Source organism: Battus philenor, unplaced genomic scaffold (genome assembly GCF_028537555.1).
Source record: "Battus philenor isolate CCGP_79_NKW_IND1 unplaced genomic scaffold, ilBatPhil1.0.hap1 SCAF_7, whole genome shotgun sequence".
Lineage (NCBI taxonomy): Eukaryota > Metazoa > Arthropoda > Insecta > Lepidoptera > Papilionidae > Battus > Battus philenor.
The window spans coordinates 7,356,516-7,369,369 of NW_027181737.1; the positions used below are offsets into that span (position 1 = coordinate 7,356,516).

Here is a 12,854-nt window from a genome sequence, read left to right on the forward strand (position 1 = left end):
AAGACTATGCTAAGCTAAGTCTATCGTGACGTAATTGCCGACGAGGCCGCAACTTTTTTTTTGTTTTGTTTAAGTTACCGCCAATACGAGAAAATAAATGAAAGAATAAAGGTGGATGAATAGTAAAAGGTTCTTTTTTCAAATTTTAAAATTATTTTTTTAAACTTGTCAGTTATAAAGACGCTAATTTTCATCAAGATATTATATAATTATTTTTATTTATTTATTTATTTAATATTCTTTATTGTACACGATAAGATACATAATATACAGATACAATAATATACAGAAAAGTACAATGGGCGGTCTTATCACACAAGGCAATCTCATACAGACAACCATAGTAAGGAAAAGATAATAGTAATTATAAAGGGTAGTTCACGTGTACAAAAAAATACATATTCACAAACAAATGAACATAAATATACGTAAACATACATACATACGTATATAACATATATACTTATAATAAAAAAGGATTATAAATATAATACAATAATAAATAAAAACATCCAACTGACCCCGATCAGCACTGGTTCGATCGCACCCGCCTCAGAAAGAAGCAAAAAGAAAAAGAAATGAACCAAGAGATAGACAACTACAGGTCCAGTAAATGGTTCTTAACCTTTTTCTTAAAAATAGGTAGTGAGTTAGCACGTCTTATATTTAGCGGTAAATCATTCCACAATCGAATGGCTTGCGTGGTGAAAGATTTGGCCATAAACGAGGAAGAATGCGCCGGTATTTTTAATTCCAGATTATTTGATGATCTCAAAGACCTCTCGTGTGTATCATGAAGAAATTGAAACCTTGATTTGAGATAAAAGGGAGTGAATGGATTGAAAAGAACATTATAGAGTAGATAAAGTATGTGAGCATTCCGGCGAAGCCCTATGGGTAACCAATTGAGCTTAGCGCGAAATTCCGAAACATGATCATATTTTCGGAGGCCAAATATGAAGCGAATACAAAAGTTTTGAAGGCGCTCAAGTTTATTTAGTTGGTTTTCAGTGAGGTCTAGATAGCTGACATCTGCGTAATCAAGGATGGGGAGAAGGAATGACTGTGCAAGAGAAATTTTAGTAGTAGTAGGTAAAAAGTAGCTAAGACGTCGCAAAGACCTTGCCGATGCAAATAATTTACGGCTCATTTCCCGAACCTATGGACCCCATGAAAGCAGTTTATCGAAATGAATGCCAAGGTTTTTAACTGTCTCACTGAAAGGAATCACAGTGCCGTTACAAGCTACGGATGGCAATAACGCCCAGTTTAGTTTGGATAGCATTCTACTGCTGCCGATCACAATGGCCTGCGTTTTAGATGGATTGACGGCTAATCCATAGGCCTTGCTCCACTTGCAGATGCTGTCCATATCACAGTTTATGCAGGCAATAGCTTCCGCAATCTTATCCAATGGTGCTTGGGAATAAATTTGAAGATCATCTGCATAAAGATGGCAGGTAGAACATAATTTTTGGGAAATCTTATTAATTAATAGAGCAAATAGAAGAGGAGATAGTATGATATAGTATGATAGATGTATGTAGTATCTAGAAATGAAAAACAAGTCCCTTAAATTGAAACTGCGGTATGAATTCAAATAAATATTTTTGTGAATATCTATCGTTCGCTAACGACTACTAACAAATCAATTAAGTCAAATCACATTTTAAAAAATTAAATATTCGTCGAAACGTGATACTATCATAATTGTGGCTTGTTTACTATATTTATTTCATTAATAAACGATAAGTATGCCGCAATGTGACGTTAGCACAGCGCTTTTTTAATATGAATACATTACAGTTTTCTCATTATTTCTTTCTTATGTAAACATAAACCAACGCGAAGTTATTTTAATATCATTGTTTCTACGATCAGTTATGACATTTCATAATGTGTTACGAATATGTAAGAATATATTAACAAAATACAAATCATGCTTATGTTCCACACGGCAGGGAAAGTATTTATAACATTACAAATATCTTTAATTAAATAAATAATTAACATATCAAATATATTTAAGTTTCCTGTTTTAACTAATAAGAGTTCTTCTATAATAAGTACTTAAAATTAACTTTTTATATGTTATTTAACAAATTTGTTTTAATAAATTTCAAATAACATTTATTATGGAACAATGCCCGATTAAATGATTACTCACAATATTTATTTTTAGTAATATTCTTGTGTATAAAATATCTGTTTTCCAATGTCTTATCTTAATATTACGTTAAGAATATCCAAATACCTAATGTACATAACTATTATCTGATAATGCGGTTCTTACCGGAGTGGTAGTAGTGATATTAGTCAGGCAATAGTAACCGACTAAGCCGAGGTTCGGCCCTTAAAACTTCAAAGTCATTCCATATATCGATAAAATAGAAGTATGTAGCCCGAGAGCCCCCGAGCTACCACTTTAAAAGGGGTCGTAGGCTAGGCGCCCTCTGCGCCATCCATCGCAGAATTTGCAAATGCCATATAGGCAACAGTGAAAGTCCGATTCGAAAAAAAAAATTATGGAAGACTGAATCTTACGTACCTACACATTATTTTTTCGTTAATCTGTTTAGTAGTCAATGAATATTTTTCACAGTTGAGAACTGAAGTTCGGTTAAGAAGTTAGTGAGGCAGTTAACTAACTGCCTCACTAACTTCTAGTCTAACTAGACTACTCTGACTCGAGAGTGTCAATAATAATTCCGAGCAGCTTCAATTATTAGACTCGCACTGAACTTTTTATCTTCGAAAAATGTACCCGGAACCGGAAAACTTTTAACGTTTAGTCCTTTTGCGACGACATCAGAAAAAACTTTAGCATTAAAAGTTAATCAGACGATGCCCGATCAGTCTCTCAGCACTCGAATATCTAAATTATCAAATTAGGAACAACAATTTAAAATACAATATTGTTTGGTCGCGCTTTGGAAGAAAATAAATATTCATATTGAATAAGGCACATCCGTTGGTTTGTAAAGATGTTTGATAGATAAATGGTAAAATTAAATTGTGATACAAAGCACAAAAATTAAGTGTATACATAACGAAAAAAAGGCATTAACTTTTTAAATTACGAATTAAAAATCAGCTGCTGCTTGAGAGTAAATTTGTGTATCCTACTTTTTCAAAAGCATAGAGAAATAGTAGAGGCAGTTTTATAAAAACTCTGCAGTTTCATTGCGTTAATTCAAATTATTAAAGAGAATGTCATATAAGTACTAAGTTGTATTGTGGGCAAGTACTATACCGAGCGCTGAATGGCTAATGCTACGGTTAAATATATCATAGTTTTGTGAACGCTAACTGATATCCTGAAAGAGACATGTTAAAAATATTAACAATATTTTTCGAACATCGAAAAAAAAAGAAAAATACCTGTCAAAAATGGTCATTCTCTTGTACTAACAAGTCAAGACAATTATTATTACTATTTTGTATAACTACTTTGACCTAAGTCGGAAGTTAAACCGAAATGAACTCCACAACAAACATTTAAAATTTAGGACTTTTAACAATCGTTTCGTTTCGTCATTTGTAAATTTATAATTCGGAAGAAACATTTAAAACAGTGAAAAGAGAGTATAGGTGTGTACACTAAAAGAACATGTTTAGTTTACAATAAAAAATGAAAACATTTAACAATGATATTTTACTTTTGCACTAATAGAAGTGAAGCATAAGGCTTCTTGCTAATAAAGCAGTGCAACACTTACCTAACCTGGTAAAAAAAATAAACAGCAAAATCTTATGTACAATAAAGAGGTGAACTGTCGATCTATAAAACGCAAGCGTAACTGCCGTTAGTTTCCATTGATATTATTATAAGTAAAGGTGACGCTTGCGCTGGTGTAACGAAGTCAATCAAAGAATCAATAACTGAGAGAAGTGTTGTGTTTCAAAAATAATAATAATTTTGCTAATTTATCATTGGTTAAAGAATGTGGTATCAAATAATTTTGGTGAGTTTTTCAAATAAAACCTTGTCAGTCTAGTAAATAAAACAGAATTTTATGTTAAAAAATGTTAATATAATATATATTTAAATTTTAATATTTTTATTGGTCTTAAATGACTATTAATTAAATTTTACATGTTAATAGTAGAATATTTTAAGTGGGAGGTCCAAAAAGACACAATGAGATCTCTTAGTTATTGCCAAGTTGATTATTAGTCTCACTTTCATTTTAATGTCTCTCACGAAGCCAATGACAGGGTTTTATAGCCTTTTACGGCGTGTTAAATAGATTTTCCCGTTGACAATAAACAATGAATATTTTTTGTCTTTAAAAATCATAATACGATTACACAAAGGTTAAAAGAAGGTGTTCTATTATATTTTCATTTTTTGACGAAAAAAAAATAGTAATAGTATGTATTTATTTATTATTAATTAAATAAAGACACTTAATGTTTTCTTGTTGCAAACTTAATGCCTTTATTTATTCTAAGTTTTATATAGAACTGCCAAAAACTCAATAAAATCTTTCGTTACTATATTATGTATTCATATTTATCAATTTAAAAGTATTTTACATATTAAGTACCATTTTATATAATGATAAATATGGTTTAATTATGCAAAAACATGCTCTCCACATGTTTTTGTGTACAAAACCTTTAATAATGTTTAAAATATGAATACCGACTCGGACGTAACATGTATTTTATATAATTTCGCATTTATTACATTTAATAAAAAAGGTACGTAGCATTAAAAAAGCTTTATACATATTTTGAATTACAAAGTGATAAAACTATAACTGAATATTTTTTACGCTAAAATATTTCATTAGCTTCTTAAAAGTTTACTTATTGTGTAATTGATTATTTTACTTTTTCTAGCATTTATGTTCTGTTAGTATCGCTCGTTTCTTGTTTAACTTTCGCTTAACGACTTAAATGTTACTTGTTTCTCTAATCATGGACCTGTAAGATTACGTGCGGTGAGAAGATATGCCATTAAAACTGAAATATTAGCTTTTTATTATGTTAAGTTTTCAGTTACATAAACGGCGACAAATCAATTTATTAAATACCAGTATATATTTTCATAAGTATATAACAAGACTTTTTTTGTTAATATAAACTGCACAGATTGAAGTTTTTTATGTTTATACCATGTCATAGAAATTTTAAAAGAAAGGCTTATCTATGATTACTGGTCATTTAAGTCAAGAGGTCAGAATTTCACTTAGTTGCTCATGCATCATTGCTCCATTTTGTGGGTAAAATGTTAATTTAAGAATGATGAAGATGGCCTCTAAAGACCATTTTTAGTTTTGAGGTGTTGAGTGATAGTGCACTGTGTAATATAATATTGTAGGAAGTCTACTTTAACGTTCATTATTAAACGTTTTATTTATGAATTTGCTAGTAAGAACTATTAGCTTAGATGAAACTTCCAACGTTTTTTATATGAAATTTCCTGATATGTTTTTTTAAGTTCTTAACTATATTTAAATTTAATCATATACTAGGTGCCTTTTTGTTTGATAACTGTAGCAATCTTGTAAGATATCGTATGATGCCGTTGCTTTAGAAATTATGAGATCTCTGATGAAAAAATGCGTCAAGCAGTTTTCGCAGTTTTTTCTTGATGTTAATAAAATACCAAAGAGATTCAAACATGCGGGAATCTTTAGTGCGTAGTCAGGGCTAAATGTCGGATGCATTATCATCTACCAGCCAAACTCTCTTAATTTTTACCAAGGCGCTAAAAATGTGTGCGGCATAGAGTTATCATAATGAAAAACCACAATTCCACTAACTGATCTAACAAACCCACAACATATTCTATTGATTAATTCTCGCCGATTTCTCCCAACATCTTGCCTTAATCTTATCAATTGTTGGCAGTAGAGATCTGAATCGACGGTTCTTCCCGGCAGTAAAAATTCATGATGAACAACGCCCTTCCAATCCCAGCATTCACACAGGAGGACCTTTTTGCGAATTAACTCACTGTTTTGCCACAGTCAGTTAAGCCTTGTCGATCTATGGCTATTTTTTTCACAGTATCTTGTCATACGTGATCCTCTTTTGCTCACTAGTTATCAATTTCTACAGAAACGGTTCAGTTTGTTTACGTCTTAATAAAAAATCATATATCATTTAATAAACGCATGTGTAACCCAAATGGTTTAAAACTGTTTTGTGGTCAATTTTCAATACATCAGCTAAGTACTGATGTGATGATCTTGATTCACTTTTTCAATAATCACATCCAATTTATCTGTAAGTGGGCAATCAGTGTTAGGTAGTTAACAATTTTTTTCGCGGCTTGTGTTCTATTTATTTTCTTTTTTAAGGAAATTATTGAAAAATTTCCAATTTTTAAAATATTCCGAATTTTTTTTTACTAATTTCATTCTTTTTATAAAAAAATCGCCACCTTTTGAATGTCCACAAAACCAGTCAGATACAAATGGTTCAGCCAAAGAGATTTTACTACCAAGTTTACACATATTATTTTCCGAAAAGACCTCTTTTCCGATTTAATATAAACTGATTTAGTCGTTCACTTCTCTGTCTATAATATTTGTGCGGTCGCAAACAAGCATCTAACGGTAAATAGACGGGTCTGAAGGATGTGAAAGAAGATTCTATAAAAGCGAACGCGGGGGAGGAGAGCAACGAGAGGGCATTTTCAGTTTGCCATATGAGGAATGCACCGTCTCCTTCGTCAAGAGACAGCTTGAGCTGGATACGCTTGTCGAATGGAACATGAGGTATATGGGACGCACGACGGGTACGGTGTCGTGGAAGTTCTTTCCAGACACCGTCTCAATTTATTAAGTGCTTCGCTGGATCGAGCAGGACACGGTGTTGGTTTAAATGTTAGCGTGACACGGGGGATTTTCCGAGTATCTTTATAGGTTTAAGTTCAAAGAGACTCTCTCGTGCATCTGTGATCCGAACGTGAATTAGACCGTGGTGCACGTGATCAACTGTCCCGTCTTCCGGTCCATAAGATTGAAATGCCAGTCTCGGCTAGCAGGAGAATAAAGCATGACAACATCGCCTCATTGGTAAGCAAAGAGGAGCATCACCAGATCTTTCTGGATCTGTAAAAATATTGTATGAACAATAATAAAAGGTAATAAATGATAAGTACAAATAAATTGAAAAAAAAATTCCTTCGGTGTTAAAAAAATTTTAATCGTGACAACTTAATCTGCGACATAGCCAGTAGGAAATAGAATAAGTAATAAAAATTAACAATAAAAAAGAAGAAAAAATAATAGGGTTAATGTAAAAACAAATAAAAAAGAAAAAAAAGTTAATGTAGAATACAGGAGAGAAGGCGAAGAAAGCGAGGCGATGATGATATATGGAAAAGAATGGCAAAAATGAAAGATAATTTGTTTTAAATAGAGGAGAACGAATAGTAGACATTAAGAAGGATGTAAGATGAGGATAAAAATAAAAGATTACGGGAACAAATTAATATTGTATGTTACCTTGTCACACATTGTGTTGCGCCAAAATCGGCACCATGAAAAATAAACAGACAGGTCTATCTTACACGTAAGGAAAAAAAAGAATTTTAAGTCTGTGCAACAGGAAAATACAAATATTTAAAAAAAAACAGGAAAATACAAATTTATTAAGCAGGTGCTTCTCTTCTACAAGAAATCGACTCTTTAGTACAGTGCAAACACTTTTCTAACAAAAATTTGTGAATAATTTGCGAGGTAATCTCTAACATTTAAATTTTTAACTAAAACTAAATATTTAACGAAATATTAAACGAAAAGAATTATACATTTATTACTCAAACGTATTCGTATATACATATTTTGTTCTTAACTTCATTTTGGATTATATAGCATGTTTTAGTTTTTGTTATAATCGTCTGACGTTAAAAATATTTTTTTGTTATTTTTTAACGATACAAACAAATTTATATTATCGATTTTGTTTTAATTTTATCAGTAATTCCAAAGATTGTTTGGTTTAACAAATTTTGTATTGCAAAAATGTTACTATCACTTATTCCTACAAAATTAAAGTTACTGCTGTGGTATTTCTAACTTAAATAGTTAGAAAAATAAACTCTTTGTTTTTCCCCTTTCGATGTTAATATGAGGCTAAACACTGATAAACTAGCACAGTAACAAGTCAATGACGCTCTGTCGGAAAGCCGTCACTAGTTTACTTTCTTGAACAAGTAAGAAAGTAAAAAAATGTGCTGCCAGCCCTGACCGCAATCGGATCTCACAATTACCTTCCACTTTGTGTAACATTTTTTTTAAATTTCGATCATGGGAGTTTAAGCCGTATTACGCTGTATCAAATAAAATTGTTCGTTTTTCTCTTAAAAGACTTGCAGCGTATGCTATCTGCACTGTATATGCTTAACCTTAAGATGTTTCAAAATTTAAGTCAAAGCAAGTTGTTATACTAAATATATATTTTTTAAAATAAATCTAATTATATTATTTTTAGTTATATTAGTGGGTAAGGTGTGTTATCGGCGCTATTAATTAGAGAAAACATTCATACGTATACTTAGGTTAAGAGAAATTCTAGTTCCTAGTTTTAACCAGTTGGTAATAGAACGGGAAGTGGTTCTACTATAGTAATCAACTTCCATAACAACCAACAGATTTGTCGTTTGCTACGTGCCGGAACGTATCAATTCCGGTTTAAATAGCTGCGGAAAAAGAGAAACTAAAAAAAATATACTTGTAAATTTACCTCATCATTAAAAGCTAATCAACGGAATATCTGAACAAATGAAATTCTATAATGAAACCCGTCATCAGTGATTAAGATGTTGGTGAACTGTTTTTTTTTTAAACATGATTCACATAAAAAATAAAATAATTTACTAAAATATATTACCATGATATTGCTTTAATATATTTATTTAAACAAGAATAAAACGTTAATTAAAAGACTGTTATTCATTATTTTTAAAGTATACTTACGTAAACTCTTTATACTCAAGAGTAGGGTCTTTTAATATTTATTGCACCCATAATTTCAGCTTCCCCTTACAAACATAAAAAGTAATGGCTAATTGAATAATAAAAGAAAGCTCGACCCAGTTTTATCGATTTACACTCAATGATAAATAATTAGTTACAGATTTGTCAACAACTCTAATATTCCCTTTCCTTTTTTAAATAACGGATAGAGCTTTTTTCTTTCTGACACACTTTTCTTCAGCGACTGATTACGCCACGATGATGTAATAGAAAAACTATTTCGTTTTTTACTGGTTGCGCTCGTTGATTGACTGACGCCTAATTTAAAGTTATATTATTATACTGAGCTATCCTGATATGTTACACAATTTTAATGAAATGTTTTTTTTTTATTTAAAACTAATTCCTACTCGGTTTATAAATTTTCCAGGGAATTGTAGCTGCATTATCAATAACAGCGATAAAAGTTCCGGTTGAAAAAGAAGGAGAAAATAGTGCTAATGTAATACTTGTTACAAACGATTCGCCCCATGATCCGTCTTACTTTTTGCAAGATGATAAAACCTACCTTATTCCTCATGAACCTGAAAGGGATGCGGAAGTAATATTGGAAGTAATACCCAAACCAGCTACGTATTTGCTCCCACCATTAGGTGAAAAGCAATCAGACTATCAATATGAAGGAACGGGAACTGGCCCACAAAGTGATTGGTATCCAATAGCACATATGGCCCAAAACTCCCAAGGCGTAGTGCCTATAATATTACCGGAGATGAACGAAACGGAAGCGCTTAGCATATTTAAAAATAACAGAAACGAAAAAGCCTTGCAATACTCACAGCCAACTGTACCCACACCGTCATCAAAATTAGAACCTCCTGCACTTAATGCACCTAACGATTATCAACTTGTTATCAAACCATCCGATGAACAAGAAGTGCTTAAAACCCCTGCTTTTGAAAACTCAGATCAGCAACTGCCTATATTTTATTCTGACCACAGTAGATTCATGCCACATTTGCAAAGATTTCATAAACAGAAATTGATTCCAGCGCCACAAATTTTACCGTACAAACCAATACTATCAAAGTTTAAAACACCAACGAAATTTTATCCCAAAAAGTATACAGATGGTTTTAAGCCGATTCCTATTCCAATATCACAATTTGCTGATGATTCTTCGGACGTAGTTCCAAAAGCTAGACCCTTACAACCCTTTCATCCGATCTTAAGAGTAACTGAAGAATATCAAAAGCCATCTGACGAGAAAATCATTTATTTATTAGAGGAGGATGAAAAGAAACGGAAGATAAAAGAAGAAAACATATTGCAAAATGTAATTACCTTCACTACAAAAACTATTATATGTATTATGAAATAGTTTTGTTAATTGATGTAATATTTACTAATAAAACTTATTAACATACTTTTTCCAGAATTATTCCGTATCAAACAATTCAAATGATGATCTCAACCCACAAACAAGTGAACAACAAGCGTCGGAAAGTCATTTCAGATATCCTGAACGTAAGTAAAAACACCCAATCCGGTGAAATTGTAGTATATAGTACCCAAGCCGAGGCTTCTCAGGCAGTCATCGAGCTTCGCTATCATAAAAGAGATTTTAGGTTAAGCCTGCTCTCTCAAACCCGTGGAATCTAAAAATGTTGCTTGGGCAGCAATGCAGAGCAGGTAAAAAAAGTAAAAATATTTTTTAATTTTTAAATTTTTTTTTTGTTGACATTACTCAGTTTGAGTTTATTTCTGCAATGCGTTATTTGTTTAAGCTTGTTTCACTTTTTATTTACTAAACAAAAGCCCGTCACATCTTATCAGCTACTGTAACAAGAAAAAGATCATTTACACCTAAATAACTAAAATAGCGGTAACTTCTCTCGCAACTGTCTGCGCACAGTAAATGCACGAAAAAAAATCACTTCATAGTAAGCAATATCTCCTAGTGATACAAATTACAATTATTAAAAAATAACCGGCTAAAATCTTGACAATAGTGAATATTGGGCTTATTGATTGCATAGGAGCTTAGTACTCCGCTTCATAACCAATGTTTTCTATATATGATTTAATTAGTTTATCAATAAAGATGAAACCTTACACAGGGAAGTGTAGTAACTTATGAAGTAGCAAAGATGTTTCGGAACCACTGGCGGTTTTATTGATAACCCCATAATAATTATTTTATCATTGCACACTAAGAGTTTTAAATAAAGACATGATATACGCACCAATAATTGCGATTATGAGATGATGTACGGAGAAAGTGAGATTTTACAATTAGGTTATTCGACCTATATGTTTCCTGTGATTAAGAATGACGTAGTTGATATTTTCCAGGTAGCGTAATATCAGAGCCGTCGCGACCGGATTCGCCACGGACAAGTGAGCTCAAAGAACACGCACCGCCGCCTGCTGGCGAACGAACAGAGTTCCGCATGCACGGGATGAAAGGTCCACATAGCTACCAATTTGGATATGACACAGGCAAAGGGTAATGTATTAAAATAATAAGTCTCGATTAACAATCAGATCTTTTGATTTCTTATTAGAACAGTCAGTAATGTGTTTTTTACATGATGTTTTGATTTGAAACCTATTTTACAACGATATGTTAATTATAAAATTTAAATTCCCTTAAATGTCACAAGTTCGCTCGTATTCCTTACACATATATAGAAATAAGTAAAAAACATTTTTCCGAATGTATCAGGTAGAAGATAGTGTTAAATAAGTAACCGTCTTTATTAGAATACAATATTAATACATTTCTTGAACCTGTCAGCTAAATCGTTTTATAATGGCTACTGTTTATAAATCTTTAATATATGCACCAACGTCGATAATCACCGAAAAAGAAGATCGAAGTTTCAGTTAATGCTATGAATTTATGCGCATCTTTATGTAAAAGATGTAAATAGGCATGGTAATTCCCTACGTAATTAGATTTGAAATAGAGTCAAGTTGTTGTAACAAGAAGTTATCCTAAATTCAAAAGTTTTTTTTAACAATAACTATTTATAAGGCGGGGATGTTTAAAATGAATACTAGTTTGTAATTTATGTAAGTTATTAGTAAGTATGCGTAAGGCAGAAGCATTTAGAAATCAAAAAACTTAAAAAACTTAGGTTCTACTGGACACGTTTTTCATACATGACGATTTGTAAAATTTAAAAAGTTAAACTAACTTAATTTAAATATTTAAGAGTCATGTAATAAATGAACTTTGTTGTGTAGAAACTTTTACTAATTGCCTTAAAGAATAAGAACATTAATTTTTGTCATTCTAGAAAAAACCGCCAATTTCGGTATGAGGAACGCGACAACGATGGCCATGTTCGAGGCCATTACGGATATATGGATAGAAACGGAAAGTTAAGGGTTGTCAACTATGATGCTGACCCGGAGCATGGTTTCCGTGCAGAAGTCCCCGTGGAAAAAGACCAGTAACAACGTAAACTAAACAGAACAATATATATATGTACACATATAAATATATACATATACACACAGATATATATATATATGTATATATATATATATATATATATTGAAAAGAGAGGAAAAGGTATACGTTAATAACATAACCTACTCAGTTATATTTTTAACTTAATTATTATGGTTTTTTTAATATTAGACGCATGTAAATAATTTTAGCCTTTTCAATGGCTAGCGGTGGTTTTATGTTATGTAATAAATTATACATATATCAAATAATCGCTTCATTAAGATGAACAAGTAGAAAACATAAGTAATGTGTAAAAATAAAAGTTAAATGTAAGAGCAATTTGGTTTCTACAATCAAGTAAAATTTAGAAAAGAGCCGATAAACCCAGATTAAAAAGTTTAGCCGTTAAAAGCGTTGACTGTGTTAGATATTCGACAAACTTTTGGGCCTAC

The 12,854-nt window shown here is 31.6% G+C and overlaps 1 protein-coding gene across 1 annotated transcript; it reads left to right on the plus strand.

Annotated features, from left to right (window-relative positions):
* The first annotated feature begins 3,931 nt into the window (after positions 1 to 3,931).
* Positions 3,932 to 12,438, plus strand: LOC137931227 (uncharacterized). The gene is made up of 5 exons (XM_068774636.1): positions 3,932 to 3,965; positions 9,370 to 10,275; positions 10,376 to 10,466; positions 11,295 to 11,448; positions 12,245 to 12,438. Exons 1-5 carry the CDS (start codon positions 3,945 to 3,947, stop codon positions 12,402 to 12,404), a joined length of 1,332 nt encoding a protein of 443 aa, XP_068630737.1. The 5' UTR covers positions 3,932 to 3,944; the 3' UTR covers positions 12,405 to 12,438.
* Positions 12,439 to 12,854: the final 416 nt, after the last annotated feature.